General features: G+C 43.3%; 1 protein-coding gene and 1 long non-coding RNA gene across 5 annotated transcripts in view; one reads left to right on the top strand and one right to left on the bottom strand.

Moving 5' to 3' along the window:
- Positions 1 to 6539, bottom strand: part of LOC137444478 (uncharacterized) — a 105389-nt gene extending 98850 nt beyond the window's left edge. Inside the window, exon 1 of the long non-coding RNA XR_010988172.1 lies at positions 6469 to 6539. This is a non-coding gene — a long non-coding RNA (uncharacterized lncRNA). The remainder of the gene's footprint in view (positions 1 to 6468) is intronic.
- Positions 6540 to 11472: 4933 nt separating this feature from the next.
- The window catches only part of SPHKAP (SPHK1 interactor, AKAP domain containing), a 65985-nt gene continuing 52463 nt past the window's right edge, over positions 11473 to 24994 (top strand). For 2 of the 4 annotated variants that reach the window (XM_068145206.1, XM_068145203.1), the window contains exon 1: positions 11473 to 11781. In XM_068145206.1, the coding sequence (XP_068001307.1) occupies positions 11687 to 11781 (95 nt within the window). In that variant the 5' untranslated portion in view covers positions 11473 to 11686. Of the gene's footprint in view, positions 11782 to 11839; positions 11963 to 24994 lie in introns of those variants that run through there. The other 2 variants (XM_068145205.1, XM_068145207.1) reach the window with 2 other exon arrangements.

Raw genomic sequence — 24994 nt, 5'->3', positions numbered from 1 at the left:
TAACCTGACTAGCAAAAATGAGACTTTGATAAATGGGGCAATTTACATGTACTTCTATCAGCTTATAAACCCACACAATAACTTTATTTCTTTCTCAAGAATTTGCTTCTTAGCAAGTGTTTTCTTGCTTCATGACTCCATAGGATGAGAATATTTGGACTGCTCCTAGTGACAGACAAGAACTAGCCATGCACAAGGCATCATTAAGATTGTAAAGCTAGCTTGCTGTCGGTTTTTTTTCTAAAGGACTGCAATGCTGATACCCCACAGACAAACTAAACTTAGATTTATTCTTTCCACATTATTATCATCTCTAGATTTTTACTCCTCAGGTTAAGATGGATTTGGAGATGCTGAGAACTGAATGGAGATGGGAAAACTATGCCAAATAAACAGGTAAAGCATATGAAACAGAGCTTGGGCATGTTTAGGAGGTTCATGTGACCTGCCCTTGTTCATACCGGCCAAGGAGGAGTCATTGAGACTTCTCAAAGTCCATGGCATCAGCAGCCTTTACATTCCATCCACAGATCTGTCCAATGAACAGCACAAACCTTAGCCAATTTCACATTCATTTCCTGCTGTTTTCCTTAACATCAACCAGAAATTAAGAACAAAAGCACAGCTTGCCTTTAGATTTGTCAATATTTAACAAACCTCAAAACAAAACAAAGAAATGCAAACACCCTCCAACACCCCCCCCAAACCAACAACAGAATTCCAAATTCCAGCACTGAACACACATCTGGGCCCTCTCCTGATCCCACTGGCACACATGAGGTGTGTGCCAACGTTGCTTTTTGATTCCACAAGGAAAGGATCCAGGCACCATGCAGGTGTGCGGTGTTACCATGCATCTAAACTATTAAAAGCTGACACAAAAGTTACTGAATGGAAGACTTTTTTTAATGCAAAAGCTCTGCTTCTGCCATTTTCCTGCATAATGTGATTTTAAAGAAATATGCCAAAACAATTATTTTGTGAGCCCACCTACAAGAATGAATAGAAGCTAACTGATAAAGACTTAAGATTTCTGAGTGTCTTGACAAGCTTTACATGATTTTATTATGGCAGAACAGCAGAGTTCTTTTCAGAGTTATTTTATAAAAGGTAATGAATGTTTAGTTTAATATCACAGACCCATTTTGAAGGGAAGAACTGAGTTTTTAGGTGAAAAGGCAAAAATCACTGTATGCAAAAATTGGGTTTGTGACCTCCTGAGGAGGTGTTCAAGAGGAGATTGGATGTGGCACTTGGTGCCATGGTTTAATCCTGAGGTCTGTGTTGATAGGTTGGACTCGATGATTCTCGAGGTCTCTTCCAACCTTAGTTATACTGTGATACTGCGAACCTGAGCACATATAAGTCTATGGGATCTGATGAGATGCATCCCAGAGTCCTGAAAGAATTGACTGATGTAGCCACCAAACCACTCTCATCATATTTGAAAAGTCCTGGCAGCCCTCTAAGATCCTTCTACCCAACACCTCCATGACCACTAGACCATGTCCCAGAGTGACACATCTACTCTTTTTTTGAACACCTCCACCACCTCCCTGGTCAGCCTGTTCCAATACCTGACCACTCTTTCAGTTAAAAAAATTCTTCCTAATATCCAACCTAAACCTCCCCTGATACTAGAGAGAAAAGACTGACCCCACCTCACTACAATCTCCTTTCCAGGTAGTTGCAGAAAGCAATGAGGTCTCCCCTCAGCCTCCTCTTCTCTGGTCTAAACAATCCCAGCTCCCTCATTCATTCAACGCTAAAGATGAAAATTCATGCTGGACAACAACCAAAAAATCATCAGCTCTGGCAAAACACAGTTTTATACACAGCATATTTTCTTACCAGTAAGCAACAGGCATTCAGTCAATATTGTAACAGGACAAATTACACTATTACCCGGTCATGGCATTTTAGAACTGTGTTGGTGTGACAGTGAGCAGAATCTAATCTAATGTATTAGGACAGCTTTAAAGAAGCTTCCAAGATGAAATAATTATTTTACTTTGAGAACCAATGAGCAACTTAACAGCAGTCACTGAAAAAAACCTGGTAACAGTATCTGCCAAAATTAGGCTTCTCTGACAACGGACTCAGAAGAAGCTGTTCACTCAGGTACAGACTTAGCAGAAGATCAAACAAGTGTGACCCTTAAGTATGTGATAGCCTCCTAATTAGAACTGAAATGGAAGACCTGGGGGTCTAGTCCCTTTCTGCAGGTTCATAGCCACATAAGCAATGTCAGGAGGATACTCTAGCCACCCTAGCCAGACCGAAATGGTAAAAGACATAGACCCTGCTGAAGGTATGCCACTGTATGGAGAACACACTGAGATTCAGCAGGTTACAAATAGCAGAGAAGAAGCAAAACCCACTAAGGAAAGTACATTCTTGACTCCATTCCATACTGTCATTTATTCAGAGGTGGTCTTTCTTCATGCATTTCTCTTTTGAGCCTATAGCCATGAGGCTGTGAAGTCCAGTAAGAAAGCTTCAATTCATTTAGTTTCTTTTCACATTTTAAGATATAAATAGTTGAGTGCTACAACACACACACACAGCCCCCACCCCCCAAGCCAACACAACCTGGGAATGCTTCAGAGCTTTGCACAATAATTTTCTGTGTCAAATCATAGACTTTTCAGATGACATTTCTCTACAGCACAGAAAAGTGAACCATAGGTTACAGCAGAAAATGCTACCTTTACACCAGTCTTTGGATTTTTCACATCAGAATAGCATAGCCTCACATTTTAAAACACTCTCTGTATTATACTTCTATAATTTAACAGCTATGTAGCACAGATCCTTTTTGCCAGAATGAGCATTTAATGACATTACACATATGGACCAATTTTTAATGTAACATCTACAGGGTAATGGCCTGATGGTTCCTTTATGTGAGTTTACCATGTATTAACTCAGTATCAGAGCCACACTTATCACTCAGAGCACAGCAAGAGGAAAATGTCACAGGAGAGGTCATTAAAGTGTGACTCCTTCTCTGATTATGTGCTAGCATAGGTAGGTTTTTTCCAAACAAAATCTATTATCCTTTTTAGCACTGTATGCTGGGCTGCATCAAAAGCAGTGATCAGCGGGATGAGGGAGGTGATTCTCCCTCTCTGTTCTGCTCAGGTGAGACCCCACCTAGAGTGCTGAATTCAGTTCTGGTGCTCCCAGCACAAGAAGGACATGGAACTGCTGGAGAAGGTTGAGAGGAGGTCACAAAGATGATCAGAGGGCTGGAACACCTCCCCTATGCATACAGGCTATGAGAGTTGGGCTTGCATCAGCCTAGATAAGAGAATGCTCCAGGGACATCTTAGAGCAGACTTCTAATACCCAAAGTGGGCTACAAGAAAGCTGGGGAAGGACTTTACACAAGGTCTTGCATTGATAGGAATAGTTTGAGCTGGAAGAGGGTAGACTTACACATAAATACTTTACAGCAAAGGTGGTAAGACACTGCAACAGGTTTCCCAGGGAGGGTGTGGATGTCCCCTCTCCCTGGAGGTGTTCAAGGCCAGGTTGGACACCACCTTGAGCAACCTGGTCTAGTGGAAAGTGTCCCTGCCTACGGCAGGGAGGTTTGGAACTAAGTGATCTTTGAGGCCCCTACTAACCTAAACCATTCTATGATTCTATATAGAAAATGGGACTGGAAAGAAGCTGAAGATTCAGCACATGTCGCTAACTCAGTTTGAATCCAAACCCATTCCTTAGTGATGGCCTACAGCCACTCCCAAGAACATCCTGCAACAGAGAAGTCACAATCCTCACAATTTCAGTGCTTCTTGTATCAAAAAGTAAGTAACTTCAACATTGAAGTGCAAATTCAGTGACAGAATTCAAATAGCACACATTCAAAAGGAGAGCTCTGTGAAATAACTGCATGTGAGAGCATGCATTTCATCAGATCATAATTTTGATTGTTCCTCATAAAACAGAAAAATCATTTCAGGACCTCACAAAGTCCTAAACACACCTCCTCAAATCTAGAGGAACTATTTGTGTGCTTCTTCAGAGCTATAAGAGAAATCTATCCTATTCCTAGGTTGCCCTGCAAGCAAATCTTCATTCAAAAGTGTTTAAACCCTTGCAACTCCAGGCTCTTACACAATCCTGGTTCTGACAGATGCCTCAAAAGGTGATCCTGTAACTGGCAATTTTACAAGCTACCTGAGGAAACACAAAGGATTGCTGGTGCAACAAATGAGTTATTTCCATTTCCTCAGGCAGCAGAGTGGGTCTGACCTGTATTAGAGGCACTATGCTGGCTCCACTGTACCAGTTAAACTGAAATGAATATTTCCCCTGTAACAGCTGGTATTTGTGGTTCTGAAGATACCATTAGCTACTATGGTGATATAAATTGATTTAATAGTCACTTTGAAACAAACTTTCAACTCCACAGGATTTTGTACCTGACTGTAGGCATCTATTTACAGTCTCCCCTCCTGCAGCTATTTAAACAACTCTACATGGCAGTTCAGCAGCAGAACATATATAAAAATGAACAAATAATAAAAAGCCACAAGAAAAGCCCCCACAACAACCACACACCATCCCACACCAAACAAGAAAGGTCAAAGTTTTCACATTTATTTCATAGAATCACAGAATGGTTTGGGTTGGAGGGGACCCTTAAGATCACCTAGCTCCAAACCCCCCTGCCATAGGCGGGGACATCTTCCACTAGACCAGGTTGCCCAAGGCCCTGTCCAAGCTGGCATTGAACACATCAGGGAGGGGGAATCCACCACCTTCCTGGACAACCTGTTCCAGTGTCTCACCACCATTACTGTAAAGAATTTCTTCCTAATAACCAGTTTAAATCTTTCCTCTCCCAGCTGCTATCCACCACCCCTCATCCTATTATAACAAGCCTTTGCAAGACGTCCCTCCCCAGCTTTCTTGCAGCTGCCCTTCAGGTACTGAAAAGATGCTGTAAGGTCTCCCCAGAGCCTTCTCTGTTCCAGCCTGAACAGCCCCAGCTCTCTCAGCCTATGGGAGGTTCTCCAGCTCTCTGATCATCCTTGTGGCCTCTTCTGGACCTGCTCCAAACATTTGATGTCCTGCCCCAGTTTTATTCAAGTCCTTCAGGTTTACACAAAGGTTACTGCTTCTTTGTTATTCTCTTGAAAGTTCAGCCAGAGATGAGACTGAAGGAAAGAGTACAGTCAAGAAGACTTTTTTCCCCTCTAGTATTAGCTGCCCTGCTCTTTTCATACACCTGCCTTTCATTGTCAGTATATCCTGTCATTTATTCAAATCCAGTGCATGAGTAATTGCTCACATAGCATCTCATGAATATATAATGCACCCACAAAATTAACACAGCAGTTGGTGTATGCTTACATGAAAAGTCTACCCAAAAAGTAAATCATTTTCCTTCAAATTTTAACTGTATGTTCTCACCACCTATGTGATTTTAATACCTCAGCCACCTTAGAAAGCACAGAACAATGCAGCTACAGAGAACCCTAACAAATCCAACTATCTGCATTATCATTTACATAGGAAATTCCAAGACCATTCTCAGCTGCTTTTTTACCAGACCTCTTTTCATTTTCCTTCCTTTCTGCTTGCCTGTCCAGATGAGGAAATATGGATTGTTCTCATTCATAGCTACTCTGAGGCCTTTTTAGCATGTCCTTTTGACTTGAACTCTTCTTCTAGGGATATACAAAATACAATTCCTATTTGAAAACTAACTGCTCCCAGCTCAGGAAATTTTCACCCAGGAAAAGAGCCAAAAACAGGAAGCCTGAGGAAAATAGGAGCTACAGGAGCTAGAATTAAGATAAAACTTAGAAAAATAATTTAGCAGTGAAAAATTCCAGTGATCAGTGATTCCCAGGAGGACTCAGAACTCTGGATGCTGTTTTCAATAATTATTCAGAAGAAATTAAAAATTCTATATGTACTCTCAAAGCAAAGCTGTTCCATACAGTCCCAGTCTTCTAAGTCAGTACCAACACTCTGAACCATCTCTGGGATGATAGGGACAATAGGAGGCACACAGCAGCTACACAATGCATTCTCACAGCTCATGTGATGATACTTTAAAAAGAAAAAAAGGCAGCAGCCAAAAGCATTTTTCCATCTTTATCTGAAACCCATAGGACAGCAGAGATGAATTAAGGGAGTGTACTCCTGAACGTGACTACTACTGTCTATATGCATCTTCCTCTTTAGATGCCTACAAGACTTCATCTAATGCTGCAAATGATGGCTCATTGCCTACCAGCTGCTTACTGCTATCAGCTTCTAGCCTAATGTGAAAGTGAGTGCACTAGTAGTTGAACTAAACAGCTCAGTTTGAGTTTACTGCAAACACCAGCCTCTTTCCCTGAGGCTGGAATCAGCTGAAACACTAAGTTAAAGGAGCTCTCTGGTTTGCTGGAATGAGGCTGACATCAAACCATTATGAGTTTCAAAAATCTAGGAACAACTTACTTGTCTTGATTTATCTTCCAGAATTTAAATGTTTCCATCCCTTTCTCTTCCCCCATCTCTTCTGGGAATGCAGGTGGGCTGAAAACAGAGTGTAGGTTTGGGAGTTAGACAGAGTCAGTTTAATATTTAAGCTTGTACCTTGATTCAAAAAATGTTGAGATTATGTTGGGGGGAGGGGAGGGAAAAGAAAACAAGAAATCTCTTTAGAGATCAGGTTGTCCAGTACCATGTCCAGAGGGGTGTGGACATCTCCAAGAAAGGCTGGAGCCAAATCACAATCTTTGGGTAAGTTTAGTTCCTGACTTTTCAGGAATGACTGACATTTTCTGCCTGGCAGTCAGCGCTGCTTTGTGCTATTGTTTCAGTTTCTGTCAGCTTACTCTAACAACTCTGCAACAGTTTACCCTGTTTTGCCTATCTTAACAACAGAAGGGCTGATAAGTTACTTTCAAGTAGCCACTTATTTCTAAAAGTCTAACCCAGCAAAATCTTACAACTGGAACAGTCTATATCCTTACAATATAAGAATATTGTATTCCCTGACTGTGACTTTCTGTTATCCAGTATGGGAAAACTGTCCTAGAATGACACATAAAAGACAGAGCTAACTAAAAATGCCACAGAATTCTCTTCCTGTTGCCAATTCATATCTAAAAGCTGAGTGAAAAATACACTTCCAGTGACAGCTTTGAAATAAGTCCATGTGTGACAGTAATCAGGTCTCTTTTGACAAGTCAGGTTCCAGGAAATAAGAGGTTTTTTGAGGCTATGTGCCAAGGTTGCCAAGAAATAAGAACAATGGCACAAAGTAGAACTTGCTGTTTCCCTCAGAAATAAAGACAATGGGTTTTCAGCAAAGAGGAGAGCCAGTGACCCAAACCCAGGTTTCTGGAAGGTTGTGAATAAATCAGGTTGTAATGTCTGGCTCCAGAAGGACTGAAATGGTGAGGAAGAGCAATAGAAGAGGTCATGTCCGTACAGGCTTGTGGAGTTTTTGCAGGATGCTGGAGTCAGTAAAGAGTTACTGATGCAAAAAGGGGAGAAGGAATCAAATTGCAAGATGAACATCAGAGGGCTTCACATAGACTATAAGGAGGGGATGAAAATCAAAGGACCAGTACATGTGTAATCTCAGTGCTTTCTGCTGGAATAAGGGACAGATGAGTGGCAGTGTCTCTGATGGAAAATGATGGTTCAGAGCTGTATCACATCAGGGAAAAAAGACCAAATGTAACGGTGAGACTGAAAAACAAATATCCCTACCTCTAATGAGGGGAAAAACTCTCTTCCTCTCTCTTCTGTCATGGAGCTCTTCCCCCTGACAACTTTCAAGAGCAGGCAATATGAAATTAGAGAGTGCAAAACCTGTTATGAACTTCTGGAGTGCAAACTTCATTGACAGGAAACAGTAATTTTCTTCCCTGAACTGTCCTTCGCTGAAGGTCTCCCTGTCCTTTTCCTTCACAACAGGAGCAAAGCATCTCAGCAATACCAAGGAAGCTGTTCTGAAAGCCAGAAACAGGGATGTGAAAACCATGTCTATAAAGTTAAAGGACTTAGAGCACAATAGCTGAGAGAGCAAAAGTAAAGGGAGGAGAAGAAACTTTTAAGAAAAAAGAAGAGTAAAAGTAGTAAGGGAGAAAACAGAAAATATAGAGAGAGTATATAGAGAATAGAGTAACTCACTGCTAGGGAAAAAGAGGGTAACTGACAATTAATTAGAAACAAAATGTCTGAGTCCCTTCTCCAAAATCTGAGGAACATAAACAAAACAGTATCACAGGGAAGAGGTAGTATTAACCAACTCAGCCTTGGGGGTGACAAGTGTTAAGTAACTATAGCACATAAACAAGGGAAACAAAATGGAGAGAAAGTGCAGTGATCAGGATGTGGCAAAAACCAAGAGAGTCTTGAGAAGGTGATGCTGCCTTAAAAACTGGGAGTTTAGACATGATCCATGCCCTGCTCTGTGACCATGGGGCCAGCAAATGTCTTTACCAGATTTAATAAGTGGACTATATACAATTTGAGAAAAAGAGGTAGAGCCAGCTGTGGACTCAATCTGCGGTAACAGTAAATACCTGGGGGCAGAAGACATGCTTGAACATCAACAGAAAAAGCATAAAAAAATGATGGTAAAGCAGAAGACAAGCTATGGAATGAAGAGCAAGAAAGATTAGAAGCTTGGAGGCAACAAGATTGAAGATATCAGAAAGGGAATGACACGACAAGAGAAAATAGGACACTCAAAATACAAACCTGAAGATCTGATGGAAAAACAAATTAAGAAAGATAAACGCAGTTCAAGCAACTGAGCAAGTGGAAGCCGACAGAAAACATTAAGCACGACAAGGTGCCATGGTGTTTACCAGAGAAGAGATGATGAGAAACAGTCAGCAGGGTTGAGGGAGTCCGAGTGAGCTCAAAACATGGACTGTGCATAGTGACAACCAAGGAGGAGGACAGGGCATTACAGCCTTTTTCCAGGACTTAAGAGGTAAAATAACACTGGAAGAGTGTGAGAAGGTACAGCACAGCACTGAGAGTCACATCGCAGGGGCTGACATTGAAGTATTAAACGATGCAGGTAAGATTTGACCCAGACAACCAGTTTCAACACTAACCTGGGTTTTAAAGAGGGAAAGTCTGGTGTGTCTGGCTGTAGATTTCAGGGCTTCCCACTCACTCAGAGCCACTCTGCTGTCAGATGGACTGGCTTTAGGTCAGCACATTTCAAGTGCTCTCCTAAGAGGCTGCTGTGTCTCAGTTTTCTCAGCTTCTTCACTTTCCATTTAAAAACTAGCACTTCCCATTGCTTCAATTCCCATTTACCCCTGACCACCCCAACACAGCTATTAGCCTTGCCATCTCTTGTGTGTCACTTCACAAGTTGACAGATGAGTGCCACAACAGCAGGGATAATCCATACCCTTAGCACAGTCTTAGCAGGTATTTAAAAATTAACATGGATCTTTTTCCTCCTGGCAATGCAAAAGTCATTGAAAGCAAGCCCTTCAGGTAACCTTTCCTAATAATGTGAAATGTTGAATTGATACCATTCCTCTGGCTGAAAAGTTGGTTTAGGAAATTTCTGCACTGTAAATGGGAACACAGAACAAAACCTGATTTAATAGATAAAACAATTTCCTACATGTGCCCCAGGCCCTTCCAGAACTCACTAAACTTCATGATTTCAAATGCTGTGCCAACTAAAGGAGCTACATTCCTGTGTAGAAAAGACACAGGCATGAGGCATTTAAAGGCAAGAAACAGTGAATCTTTATTGCAGAAAAAAAGGTCATTGTCAAAGCATGGATTTAGTTGCCAGCTGCCCTTCTTCTGTCTTTGAATTCACCCAGCAAATCTCTGAGCACAGTAGTGATTAAAGAACAGAGCTCACTGAACATCAGTCATGCTTCCAGCAGGCTCACAGAAACACAGAATGTAAGGGGTTGAAAGTGACCTCAGATTATAAAGTTCAACTGCCCTGATAGAGCAGGACCACCTACAGCAGGTCACACAGGAACACATCCAAGCTGGTTTTGAGTGTCTCCAGTGAAGGAGACTCCACAACCTCTCTGAGCAGCCTGTTCCAGTGCTGTCACCCCCACAGTGAAACAGCTTTTCCGTATGTTTGTGTGGAATCTCCTGTGCTCCAGCTTGCAGTCATTGCCCCTTGTCCTGTCATTGGATCTGCAGATATGTCTAACTTCTCACCATGGTTTTACTACTGAATTCTTCTGTTGAGCACAGCACTGGCTGTGTAGCTAACAAAAGTAAATTCATAGAATGGTTTGGGTTGGAAGGGACCTTAAAGATCATCTATTTCCAAGTTCCCCCTGCCATGGGCAGGGACACCTTCTCCTAGACCAGGTTGCTCAAGACCCTGTCCAGCCTGGCCTTGAACACCTCCAGGGAGAGAGCATCTACAGCCTCCCTGGGCAACCTGTTCCAGTGTCTCACCACATAAACTGTGAAGTCAAAACAACACTTAACTAGGTAGACAGAGAGCTTCATGACCTACATCATAACTGTACTGAAAACAATTCTCAGCAACTACAGAGTCATGACAGTAGTCTCCAGTCCTGAAGATTTCTGACCTGAGCAGAAGGGCTCCAACACACCCTTGGAGGCTCTGCACACACACTGGCTCAGCAGTCACAAGTTTACACCAGGTGATGACCTGGGACTCAGACACTTTTAATTTCACCTCTTCATCACTAGAGACCAATTCTAATAGTTTATACTGCAGAATCTCTGATGTGGGTACACACAAATATTACAAAGCTAAGTCATGAGACATTCAGTATTTTGCTGAAAAAAATTGTTGCAAGTAACCAAGTTTCCAGCTTTAAACTGGACAAAGGGAGATTTAGACTGGAGAAGAAATTCTTTACAGTGGGGGTGGTGAGATACTGCAACAGGTTGCCCAGTGAGGTTGTGGATGCCCCCTTCAGGGAGGCATTTAAGTGCCCAAGTTGGATGAAGCCTTGAGCAACCTGGTTTAATAGGTGGTGTCCCTGCCCATGGTGTGGGAGATGGAATTAGGTATCTTTAAAGTTCCTTCCAAGCCAAACCATTTGAAGAAGGTGGTGTGAGTGTAAAGGTGCATAAACGAGACATAACTGTGGTTAACTCCTATGCAAATGCTCCCAAGAAAAGGAGCAAAGCTTCTCTGTCTGTCTCAGGTGCAAGACCCGAAAGAAGCCTCGTGATTGAAATCCCAGGGTTCACTGGTGGCTCTTCTGGGAGCACCGTGACATCCCCAAACTGGCAGCGATCGCCTGGGTCTTCCTGAAGTTACCCACCACCTCTTTGTCAGGTCCCAGCTCTCACAGTACAAACCTAGCTCTGCACCAGCACCTTCCTCAGCGTCCTGGCCCCGGCGCAGCTTCCGCACGACGCCGCAGCGGTACAGAACCGGCCCCGGGCAGCTGCCTGGGCCCCTCAGCCCGGCTGGACTCCCCGCCAGGCATCGCCGTGCAGGTGTACCAGGCCGTGGGGACGCGACGAGCAGCCCGTGACTACGGTGCCGCTTTCCCACCCCTCGAAGCCCCCAGCCGTACAGGCGGGAAGCAAAACGGGGAGGCGGCCGGGGCGGGTAGGGGAGGAGTGAGGCAGAGGGCAGGGCTGACAGGAGCCGTGCTGCAGCGCGACGAGGCCGCGCTCCTGCTGCCCCGACACCGCCAGAGCAGAAGGTCCCGCCGCCGAGCTCGCCATGGCCGGCCGCCCCCAGCCCGCCGCCGGGCCCGCCACGGCCGCCAGACCCCAGCCCATGGAGCCCGGCCGCCCCCCGCCCGCCGTCGCTCCCAGGTAGGGCCCCCGCCCCTTCCCGCCGCCTGCGCGCGTGGGGCTACGCCGCGTCGTGAGGGGCCGCTGCTGCCTGTGGCAAGGAACGGCTCCGAGTGCCGCCTGCCCGGTCAGGAGCGGCTGCGCCGGTCTCTGCTCGGCCAGGAGCCGCGCTGGGCGCCCGCGGGTCCCCGCTACCTACTGGGTGAGTAACAGTTTTGGACACTCGCCGGTCCCGTCACGGCGAGGACCCGCGCTTAACGCCCGGTATCGAGGACCCCTTGCCCGTGCTTACCGCAGCACGGGGAGTCGGGAGTCCGCAGGGAGGGAACCCATCGGTCTGAGTGCGGTCGAGGAGGAGCGGAGACATGGCAGCGGGGACACGGCGGCCGGGCGGGCGGTCGCGGAGGAGACACGGCGGCCGGGCGTGCTCCGCTGCCGCGGTAGCGGCAAGAAGCGGCCGGGCTCGGGAGCTGCCGAAGCAGGCACCGCGCACTGGTGTGCGGCTGCCTGGGGCGGCGGGAGTCAGCCGCCGCGGCTTCGCTCCGGCGCGAACGGACGAAATTAAGGGGCTTTTCTTAAAATAAAAATAAATTTTTTTAAAAACTCATTAATATCGCTCCAACAGCCGGTTTGTATAGCGCGGCGCCCTAAGACTCGGTAAGTTAATTAGGGCTTAATAAAATACCTTTAGGACGCTGTGCTTGAGTCACTTGGACACAGGTATGCTAGCCAGTGCCACACATGAGAGAAAAATCTAAATGAGTGGGGAAGCCGCCAAAGCCTAAATGAGAGAAAAACCTAAAAATCCCGGTTCTTCCATTATCCCAGCCAAGGCGAACCACAGCCCAAAGCAAAACTTCCCTCCCACCCGTCGCCGGCAATGGATGCCCGAAGCGGAGCAGGCTGCTGGAGATGGAGTTAAGCATCGTTTTCAGTGATCAGGAGTAAATTGCATCACGGTGATAGCGGCAGACAGGAGCTTTACAGAAATTGCACCGTTTAAGTAGAATACAAGACATTACAGAAAAGGAGCGAGGGTATGCTGCAAATCAGGACAATTTAGGGTTTGGTTTATCTGCTGCTGCTACCAGCTTTGGATGAGGGGTAGATTACGGCAATAGTCTGGAGAAAGCAAAGCCTTAAAAGGAAGATGGAGAACAATACACCTACCTGGGTGCTCGGGAGGAGCTGCGGGGGGGGCAGTGACCCTCATGTGAAATTGCTGCAAAAGAAGTTGCTTTTGTTTACTGAAGGAAATTAAAAACTTTAAAGCCACCCCCCCAAAGAGAGTTGACTAAGTGGTGTTTTGTGTTAACAAACGTTTACTGGCCAAAGCTTAATGATGCTTCTGCACATTGATATGAGTTGTGTGATCCAGAAATAGCCCCTCCCGATTTTTCCTTTGACATTCCAGGGTGAAATAAGGATTTAGCCTTTTTTGTGGTTGTTGTTAATCATGGCTGGTAATTTTATGTGTTCTTACAGAACACCAGTACTGTTGTGCAGGCTTCAGTATGTGATGAGAAGCCATGGTGAGAGAGTCTTAGAGTTTAAGACCAGAAGGATTTTTAGGTTACCTGATCTGATATCCTGTATCTCACATTCAAGAAGAAAAATTGGGCAGAATGCAGTCTTGACCCCAGTAACTTGGGCCAGCATAAAACCCAGCATGGGTGTTGGACGCAAACCACTAGAGTTCCAGTCCCACCCTGATGCTAAAACTGGGTTACCAGATATTCCAAAGAGGTAGTCTTAAAAGATATTAAGAATGAGACAAGCTGCAGCTTCCCTTGCTTATGGTCTTTCTTCTGTTCTGTATTTACCTCCTCACACAGGCATACAACCACATTCCAACCCCCCACCACTGTTGCTGGGTTTTTCATTCCAGTGTAAACCCAAGATGTCCAGAGCTCTACCATCCTATTACACTGTCTAGCTCTGTAGCAAGGCTAAGGCTCACCTTGTTTCTGTAAATACATACTTCTTTCTTGAAAGTAAATGTCCATCCTATAACTTAAACAGATCAGACTTCCTTCTACCAAGAACTAGAGCTCCCCCTTCATCTCTTTTATCTCCTGCACCTGATGTGTGACAGCTGCTTGTTATGTGGCAATCAAGCTAACCCTTTCTCTGCTGACCAACTATCTATGCTTCATACTTTGTGAATACGGAGCAGGTGGCTTCAGGAAAGAAGGTGACCAAAACAGCAAGGAATTTATTACGGCTGTTCCTGTCTTCAACAGAAGGCCTTGGGGGGAAAAAGCATGCTTGGGAAGCCATGGGACAAATAACTTGGACTTGTACCTCTTCAGCTCATTGTGCCCACCATGGGCAACTTTAACTTGGAAACTAGGTACAGCAGCTGTTGACATGAATGTTAGCATTTAGGAGTTGGCTTTACAAATCTCACCAAAGAAGGTTTGCACTGTCAAACTTATAAATCAAACTGTTTTGCATCTTCTTCACAGAATCACTTTGGGCATTGGCATGTTTTGGTGGCTACACACACCTGATCTTACCTACACCCTACACCTTCTCTAACCAACCTACACCTAACTTACCTACACCTTCCCAAACCAATGCCACAATTCTGCCCTCTGTGCTGACTTTCTTGTCACACACTACAATCACTAAAGTTTAGCATAAAGTCAGGGTGAATGAATAAAATCAGGGTGAGTCAGCACCTCCCCTTACTTTGACTGCCTTACTTGAAGGCACCCTGAATCTGAGTGACAGCAGCCACTGTGGAGCACAACAGAGCATGCAGTAGCCTCTGGGCAGCCACTGGGAAGCCACCACTTCTGGCCATGGCTTCTTGCGGGGAATGCTTACCCTGGGGATCAGAGGAGCAGCTGCAGAGAACTGCAGAGAACTGGTAGCTGTCACTTTTTCTTCAAGCAGCTAAAAGACAGTTTTGGTGCACATCATAGCTGGGAAGCTCAAACTGTGGTCTGTCACAATTGGTTGGATTTTTATGGTGGAGAAACAAGACCACAGTAAGACTTTAAATATACCACCTTGCACCTTGCCTCTTCAGGTGAGGGCAGGAATTAAAACACGTGTTTTACACACTGTGCTTCTGTCTGGTGCAAGGCAGTGAGTGTGGTATGCTGGTGCACAGCTGCCTGAGGAGGTACCACCAACCTGTTTCATATAACTGCAGTTTCTCTGCTCAAGCTTACAAAACTAAAAGCAAGGTTTAGTTTTCTCTCAGAAAAAGAAAAATGAGTTAAACTTCTCCATCAGAACAACTTTAATTACCAGCTGGATGAGTAAGGTGCAGCAGCAGTTTCCTGTCTCCCTGCTTTTGTGTGGGCTCCTGCCTGGGACAGGCAGGGCAGAAGGCAAAAGCTCTCTGAGCTGGGGTCACAGATGGGCAAAGCATGCTCCCAAACACTTCACATACATCAGGAGCTCAGCATCAGAAACTTGGGGCATTGTTTCCAAATTTCTTAACCATCTCTTTCCATATCAGTGGGTTAGACAGTGCTTCACCCTGTATCTACAGTAGCTATACCTTCCCTGGTTTTGTTTTAAAAACAAGTACAACTCTAGTATGTGCAGATTAATACCATGATTGCCAGGATTTGTTTGGTTCCTAGTCCACATTTTAAGGTTTGGTGGGTTTTTTGGTGTGTGTATGGTTTTGTTTGTTTGTTTTGTTGGTTTTTTTTATCTTGTCAACCTTGGATTATTTTCATTAGTCTCTTTAGTTTCCATCATTAATTTTCTTCACTTGAAGACTTGCCTGATTATTATTAAATATCTGCCTGCTGTCAGTGCCTGTGACACCTAATAGGTAGTCAGTGGTTCATTATCAGAGTTATGTTTTCTCTAGGTTGTGGCATCACAGTGTAGAATTAAAGAATAGTTTGGTTTGGAGGGCACCTTAAAGATCATCTAGTTCCAACCCCCATGCCATGGGCAGGGACACCTTCTTCTAGACCAGGTTGTTCAAGGCCTTGTCCAGCCTGGCCTTGAACACCTCCAGGGAGGGGGTATCCACCACCTCCCTTGGCAGCCTGTTCCAGTGTCTCACCACCTTCACTGTAAAGAGCACAGGGTAAATAGGTTCAGTGAGCATCACCATCCAATCCATTCGGAAGGACAAATGGACCACAGTGCTCATCTGGGCAGAATCTTAGCTTACTGGGCACTGTAGTTTCACTTCAGCAAGGGCTTAGTGTACTTAGAACATCCCATAGGACTGGACTTACATTTTCTCTCAGCGACAAAAGTCTCAGCCATCCTTGAACAGTCCCTGTGAGATTGCAGAATTAACAGAATTTTACATACTAGGCACAGTGCATCTTTACCAGCCCTGGACCTGGTCATGGCATGCAGTGGCTCTTCAGAGTATTAAAGGGAGAAAGAAAAGGTATCTCTTAGTTTTCAGAACTGTGTTTAAATTAGGTCTGAATCCCTTTCCCACAAGAGTTTTTTACAACTGTCTATGCTGTTTCAATTTGAAAAGGAAGGAGATCAAATCAGTAGGGGAACTGTTCAACAATGTGCTTATAGATTGGACTTGATGATCTTTGAGGTCTCTTCCAACCTTGGTGATACTGTGATACTGTGATCTAGATTGTTCCTCTTCCATATTGTCAAGGCAGTGTTCTTCCTTCTCAGTGAAAAATGTGTATTGCTAATGTAGACATCCAGTAAAAATGAACAGCTCATTTACTTTTAAAAGGGAAAGATTTGCATGCGGTGATATTGGAATGAAAAACCCATCATCTTCACATCATTTCTGCAATAAGACCCTCCTCAGCTAGGAAAAAAAAAAACCAACCCAACACCTAGTTGTTTCTTGAAGATGTAAAAATATATAAGTAATGGCATGGCTCTTAAGGAGTTCAGTTAAATGGTCACATTGTACCTGCCAGTAAATTCAACCCTAAACACAACGTGTCATAAATTCAGTGAAATCTGATGGTCACATTATTCTTATTCTTACAAAGTAAGTGGCATGTAAGAACTGCATCAGACTGTGGTTTGCATGATGTTGTGTAAGTGCTGCCGTAGTTGGCAAGTACAGTTTTGATGCTTTGAACAAGTGGGTTTTAAGGCCTTATTTTTCTCTTGTCACAGATTGTTATTTACTGACATGCTAACTTCACATCAAAACTGATAAGATTTGTGTTCCTTCAGGATATTAGTAGCAAATCATAATTGTTGAGGAATTATAAATGTGTAAATGATGTTAAACCAGGATTTGTTGTGAATAAGCAACGACAGCATGTATTCTTTGGCATTAAAATAACTTCAGAATGTTCCCTGACATTTCAACTAGATTATGAATAGCACTTCAGATGGTCATAGGAACAATACTGGATTAAGGAGAATAGGAAGATTTTGTGAATATTTTAGATCAAAACACTTATTTTTAGACTATTGTTTCACTTGTCTGGTGTCAGTAGTTGAGATAAAAAACATTGGGTTCTAACAGTATCATAATCCTAAACGGATTTAGCAGGAATCTAAATCAGTTTGGCTTTCTTTCAAAGAAAAAGAGCTGAAAACCTGAAAGGAGTAGATGAATTAATGCATTTACTAGATAGGGACTTTTGAAAGTACTTTAGATAATGTTGAAGTAAAGTATTTGTCATAATCAAATGGAATTTAGCAGGAACCAGCTTCACAACTCCATAGAGTAGTTTTGACCAGTTGATTTTTGCATATGTAACTGTGTTGGTGAAGCTGCCTGTCCAAGGAGAGGAATGGGCATAACCTATGAATTGCCTTAATTTTTACAGCTGTAGAAATGATGTTGCAATTGGATGATATTATTTCTGAGAACTAAGGAAGGAGGCTAGACTCTCCATTGAAGAATATCTACCAAAGCTTCCAGCTTTGCTCACAGCAGCAAAGTCCTGGTTCTCTTCAGGGTGGTCAGAAGGGAAAAATTCAAGCATTGAGGTCTCTTCCAACCTTAGTGATACTGAATACTGAAAATACCTGCTTAGATCTTGTGTTCTGCCAAACAGAAGATCAAAATGTCCCTGGCAGCTTGCCCAAGTATAGGCAAGCCACTATTGTGTTGAGGATTAAAATAATCTGACCATTTGACTCACCACAGCACCTCCTTCATGAGTGAGACCAACCACCCAGGCTAGCACAGCTGGTTGATGTAGGAGGGATCATTCTGCAGTAGCTGGGCATAACACCAGTATGGCTGGTTGTATGCCACATGAATTCCTGGTACTGGGATCAACTCACCCTACTCTTTCTCCCTCTATTCTGATTGACTTGAATCTCAGAAGTGCTCTTGAAAAAGGGGGGAAAAATAGTTTGTCTTGGTTTACTGATTATTTCTGTGGCTCACTGGTAACTGGGGAGTCTTCAGGCATTTGGAATAAATATGTTATTATCATTTCCATAAGTATTCAGGAACATTAACTTCTGTGATATGGCAAACTGCATCTTCAACTACACTATGCTGAAGTCAATTGAACGCTATGCTGAAGTCAATTGAACACTATGCTGAACACTATGCTGAAGTCCAGCTCTCATGATTTATAATAAAGTACACTTTACAGCATGACATTATGGCCTCTCAGCTGCTCATACACATACTTTTCTCCCAAGACCTTGAGGTGTTCCATAATTCAGATTCTCTGTTCAAAATACTGGTTTTCTAGTATCAGCAGTCCCCTTTCACTGGTAGCTTTGCTCTTTACCTATTTGAGCGTAGCCTGAAGTGATTCTGCAGCAGTAGGAGATTCCCAGGTTTCTCCCTTCAATATCTGGGGACAAGTCAGTGCTTTGTTAAACTCAGGTTTCCAAAGCCAGCTTTATTATTTCTGAGGAGGGCTAGTACAAAGAGCTGCAGAACGTGCTGAACATTAGAAAGATGCCGTTCAAGGCATGAAAACAGCGTTCACCTTCCTATCACACATGTTACCCTGAGTACCTACCACATTTCAATTAGTGTTCTACAGTCTATTTGATTTGTAATCAATCTCAAAAGCAAAACATTGGAACAGCCAGTTTTGATTAGCTACATAGATTTTTCTATTCAAACAAAATCCTGACACACGCATTTACTTTCAAGTTACCAACATTTCCTCTCAGGAATACTTAATTTCTGTCTTGAATTAATGAAAAAGCTTTTACAGGGTGGGGTTGGATTTCTTTAAAAGGGAATCTTTAAGAAAAGTTGTCAGCTACTGAAACTGCAAGCTTTGAGACTTGTTCTGTTACTATTGGACTCTTGTTGATCTAACGCTTGGAATCAGAAATGCACTGCACAGGTCAATGGCAAAAGCTGTTTGAGAAGCTTGACTGTGAAGTTTGGCTATACAATATAAATGAGATATTGAAAAATACCAAACTAGTTGAGCCAAGATTAACATCCTCCACACAAAATCATTGGGTTTTTTCATATGTCAGGTTTCACTGGCTTTCTTGGAATACACATCTGAGAAGTTGTGCATAGCAGAAGGATAAGAGCAGTCAGCAATCACAGTGATTTGTTAGATACAAGAAACATGGAAAGCAGACTTTTAAAACTCACCCAGTGGCTTATGGCATGAAAGGCAGCATCTTTCACTTAATCTTGAAAAATGCTGACAATTTCTATTTCTAGGTGAAATCTCAAGAGCTGCTTGCAGATCTGCTGTGTGTTTAATTTGGACCAAATGTCACCAGATTCCAGCTGTGTCACAATGTGTGTTTTCCAATTATCTCTAAAAGAAGTAAGATCAGATACCATCATGTGCTGCACTAACAACAAAACCTATATTAATAATGGGCATTGTCATCAAAACTGCAGTAATAATATCAGTTTCTTAATAAATACATAGTCATGAACATTCTTGTTGGAGGGGGAAGATTCCTCTGTCCTCCTTTCTGCAGCACAAGGGCAAGTGCCATTACACAGTATACCTACGTATGCCCAGTGAATACAGCAAATTTTGTGGGGGGGTTTCTATTGCTTCTTGCTGCCTAAGTGGGTTTAAACAGTAGCAAGCCTGTTGCTTTGCTGTGGAGGAAAGGAGACTGCCTTATTCTGATGTTTCTGTAATGCCTGTGCCTGGATACAGTGAATTCAGTCCATACCTCTCTAAAATTATCTTCTTGATCAGCACTGTCCTTCTTTGGACAAGATTTCTCTCTGTACTGTAGTCAAACTCTCAGCTTCCCACCTAGCTGGCACTGCTGAGTTGGTTATGGACGCCTTCTAGGGCAGAAAAGTATCCTTGGCTCTCTTTCAGTCCATCCCTAGTATCAGGTGGTAGGATTAGAGAAAATGGCCTGAAATTGTGCCAGGGGAGGTTTATGTTGGAGATTAGGAAGCATTTAATTCCTGAAAGAGTGATCAGGTATTGGCATAGGATGCCCAGGGAGATGGTGGAGTCACCATTCCTGGAGGCCTTCAAGAAACATGTGGACATAGCACTTTGGGACATGATTAATGATTGGGCTCAATGATCTTAGAGGTCTCTTCCAACCAAAAAAAGTCTATGATTTTATGATCTCTGTAAGGTGCAGTCCTTTATCCCTCCCTGAATTCAAGGGGCTGTACCTTGATCACAAGTTCAGTCATTTCTCCACATCAGACCTTGTCTGGTCCTTAGCTGTTGACTCAAGGCTTCTTTAAATAAATACCCTACAAAACAGGAACTCTCAAAAAAATATTGTTCCCAACTCTGTATCCTACACGTCATTCTAAGAATTTGCCTTCTACACCCTACCAGAACTCTTTGTTTTTCATATGATATTCCATTTCTGTGGCCACTTCTGACTAAGGCCCAAGCCTATCCTTTCTTGAAGGGTTCCTTAGTCAACAGACATTCTACCAGCATAAGAAAGATCCATGTGGAATTGTCCTAAAGTCATGCCCAACCCAGGTATAGGTGGGGAAAAGGTAGGATACTTGTCAGTTCCAGGCAAAAGTCCAGTTTGTCTCTCTGTCAGTAAACTGATGAAATAATATCAACCATCAAACTTCCCTCCTCTTCCCCCAACCTAATCATCTGCCATTCAGCTCCTGATTGCCAGTTCTGTGATTTGATTGTCAGTTCATTCACCTCCCATAGCTATGGAATGTGGAGAATGTCCAAAAATTTTCCTGTGAGGACAGGCTTCAAGAGTTGGGGGTCATCCAGCCTGGAGGAAAGACCTTAGAGCAGCCTTCCAGTACCTGAAGGGGGCTACAGGAGAGCTGGGGAGGGACTTCTTACAAGGGCTTGTAATGATAGGATGAGGGGCAATGGCTTTGGGCTGAAAGAGGGGAGATTTAGACTGGAAATTAGAACAAAATTCTTTGCAGTGAAGGTGGTGAGACACTGGAACAGGTTGCCCAGGGAAGTCTTGGATGCCCCCTCCCTGGAGGTGTTCAAAGCCAGGTTGGACGAGGCCTTGAGCAACCTAGCCAAGAGGGAGGTGTCCCTGCTTATGGTGAGGTGGTTGGAACTCGATGATCTTTAAGGTCCCTTCCACCCCAAACCATTTTACGATTCTAAGTTTGTGTCTTACATAAAAACCTTGTTTATTTCCCTTTAAGAATTCAATCAGTAAGTAAAGGAAGAGGGGAACACTTCCGAGCAGATCCTCAAAAATTAGTCAGTTTGGTTTACATTTATTCCTCAGTAAAAGTTATTTTGCAGTGTTTTTAACTCATGATTTGAAAGAAGGCTTAGCATTGCTGATGCTTGAAGAGGCTTCTAGATTTGCTTGCTTTTTAAAAAATATGGAACAAAATGGAAGGAAAAGGCAGTTTTACTGTGTGATGTGCCACAGGATAGGTTGTCTTTAGGACTACACACTTCTGGTTTTCATTAGCACATAGCTAAAGACCTGGCCTTTTTGCAGCTGTATTGCTGACAAAAATGAATGTAAATCCAGAGGACCCAGCAGACATTATGAGATGAGCGATCTGAATAGAAAGCACTCACAGTTCTACTCTTTTTAGCACATGGATGTGTAAAACCAGCAACCCAGTCCTGTACCTGTCAGACTGCATAGACACTCAGCTCAGGTAATGACAAGGGGTATTCAGTATTCTCTCTTTCCAGGGAAGTCAGTAGCAGGCAAGGGAGATGGGAATAAGGCTCTGGAACCTCAGCAGATCAGACCCTGATACTGCCAGTGATTATATTCTGCACATGGATTCCAAATCCATAACAAAATCAGAAAGACATTTGTTTGAGGTATTTATAGAGAGTCTGTTTGACTAACCATCTGTGCTCTGATTGAAGTATACACGGGGTCCAGACTGACTAAAAACCAATCTTGTGGATCAAAATAGTAACTTTGACACTCTCACATCTAAAGATTTTACTGCTAGAGACTTTGTTGACCTGTTTACATGTAAAGGTAAGTTTTAAAACTGTGAAATCTGAAAGGTCCCCTGAGGAAACAGTGTGAATAGTTTGTCCACTTCAAAAAGGCTTTGAAGTTCAGGGATGCTGTTTGAAAGCTGCATGCTTTCCAAAACTGCTTCTTGCTCAGTGTCTGGATTAAGGGAGCTGCCTTTCTTACCTTCTGAGTAGCTTTCAGGTTGATTTGGGAGTGTGAAGTTAAGAATATCCTGAATTACTTTGCCAGCCTTTCACTTGTTTCATATTTCTATTCCAAAATGAGATTTCTTCCTTTCAGAGTTGTTCATGGTGCTCAGTACAAATCCTAGCAAAGCATTAGAAATGTAGCTGAAATCTGGTGTGGAGCTAATTGCACTGAGAAACCTCTCTGTGTTTGTGCAGTTTACTTCCTTCATCAAGATTGTCTTTTTCACGGATCAGTATGTTCTGGATGTTCAGAATGTGGAGATTAGGAGTCACAATGAAAAGATGAAAAGGACTAGACTATAACAGGAGTGTTATATTGTTTATATATATATATATATATAGGTCACTTACTATTTATTGAAATTGCTCTTCAGGGACTGTGGGGATTGATATGCCACAGGGACAATATTCCAATATGTGAAGGGGGCCTACAAGAAGGCTGGGGAGGGACTTCTCAGGATATCAGGTAGTGATAGGACTAGGGGGAATGGAATGAAGCTGGAGGTGGGGAGATTCAGGCTGGATGTGAGGAGGAAGTTCTTCACCATGAGAGTGGTGAAGCCCTGGAATGGGTTGTCCAGGGAGGTGGTTGAGGCCCCATCCCCGGAGGTGTTTAAGAGCAGGCTGGATGAGGCTCTGGCCAGCCTGATCTAGTGTAGGGTGTCCCTCACCATGGCAGGGGGGTTGGAACTAGATGATCCTTGTGGTCCCTTCCAACCCTGACTGATACTATCATACTATGATACTATTGAAAAGCAAGAGTTTGGAAGCTGGTTGTGTTTGTTCAAGACGATAGGAAGTTGAAGTTTCTGATATTGTTTCACAAGATTAATTTTGTGTAGTGATAACCTGGGGAATTTTTTAAATTACCTCTTCTAGCTGATGTAGCACCATCTGCCACATCTGCAAAGGAGGTAATTATTTTTAGGAGCAGCTGTGGGTTTTTGATCAAGTCCTGAGTCATCAAGGTCAGTATTTTTGAATTATTCAATGCAGGAAAATAGAAGCAATTAGTTTGCATTTCTGTGAGTAATAAAGGGTGTATTGTTATCACATAATGCCAGAAACCTAATAGCTATTTACTACAGCCCTCTGATTTCCAAGAAATTTGTTTGTGTTCTTGGTGAGCCCATTTTGCTTTGCAGGAAGAAAGCCTGGCCTACTTGGTGAATCAGTTAGGCTGTATCTAGTGATAGTTAAGTGACTGTGGATTCTTCTGTTAATGGAAATATTAAAGAGAACATGGTGTAGTTCTGAACACTAGGCCACAGGGCCAGGTTCCCAGCTTCAGTTTCAAAAGCTGAATTACAAATTAGGATCTCTCACACCAAAAGAAAAATCCTCAAGTATGAGCCTTCTTTTAACAGAAATGCCTTGTTATGCCTCTGGCCTTCAGCTCCAAGTCAGATGAGCATTCTCTATCACATAATAAACAAGGAGAGCCAAGCTAAGGTGAGAATTAGGACCTGAAACCTTCAGCAGCTTGCCTTGCCTTGTTGCCAGAAGGCTCTGATCTGTACCAGATGCCTTGAAAGACTAATGCTTTCTGTAAATTCCTAATGTGAAGCAACAAGTGCAGTACATGAATGTGGAGCTGGCATTTGATGATGAGATGGTACATCTCTGCAGCAGTTTCTTTCAACTTCCTACTATTGAGGAACTAATGAGAGCAGGCAGCTCCTCAAAGACAGAATAGGTTTTTTCCTGGGGAGTTATTGAGAAGTAGGTTTCTCTTACTGGCTTTGCTACAGAGAGGGACTGTGGCAGAGCTGTATGGCCTGAGGAGGGTCTCTTAAGAAATCACATACGTGTTGAAAATTAATGCTTAGAAAGGATTCCAACAGGATAAAGAAAGAGGAAACTTTCATCTGAGAGATCAAAGAGATCTCTTGAAAAGCCAAAGCCATGTTCTGTGTTGAAAGAAAGACCCAAGAATCTGAAGGTTTCATCTAGATGACAGAACATCCTTGAGTTATGGAAGACACAGATTTGTGGCATTGAATGCCCAACCTGAAAAAGCACAACTAGGTGCTCAATTTTCCCTTGGTCAGTATGTACAGTGAAGTATCTGCCTGGAGGTGTTCATGTAGCTGACCATCAGTGGTGATCAAGGTGTGGTGTATGTGTTTCTCTGTACTTGTTTTAGATTGCATACCCAAAACTCAGGGAGGAAGAGGCTGTTTCAGAATGTAGTTTCATAGCTTAGTATTTCTTTGTTAATATTATTCCACTTTTCAGTGACTGTGAGCCCTAACTGCATGAACCTATTTGCAAAGAGTGGGAGTCTGGAGTTGATGTCACCAGCATGATGTTTGTGCTGAACTGCAGTGCTAATACTCCAGAATATGGCTTCTCAGCTGTGTTTTCCAGCTATGTGCTGTCCTATTTGTACTGTTTAATTGAGGTCCAAAAAGGCTTCCAGTTAGTGGCCACACTATCAGCCTTGTTGCTTTTAGACTCGGCAGCACTTGATGCATCAGTAAGTTCACTGCACGCACTGTAACAGGGAGCAAATAGTTGTTAGCAGCATATCGGCTCCCTGCAGGGCAAAGTTGTGGCAAACTCACTTACTCTTCTCTTGGCAAAGAGCAAGAGAAAATAGTGGGCTTTGTGCTTCAAGTTGCCGGTCAGAACTTGATTTGTCACTTACCATTAGAGTGCAGAAGTGATGCAGCTTACAAATAGTGGCAATGACAGCGTCTGCTGGGAGTGCTGGGTGGTAC

Source organism: Melanerpes formicivorus, unplaced genomic scaffold, assembly GCF_026170545.1.
Source record: "Melanerpes formicivorus ecotype bairdi unplaced genomic scaffold, bMelFor1.0.p_v2 SCAF_12, whole genome shotgun sequence".
In the NCBI taxonomy this organism is placed as follows: Eukaryota; Metazoa; Chordata; class Aves; order Piciformes; family Picidae; genus Melanerpes; species Melanerpes formicivorus.
This window is presented reverse-complemented; position numbering and strand designations above follow the sequence as displayed.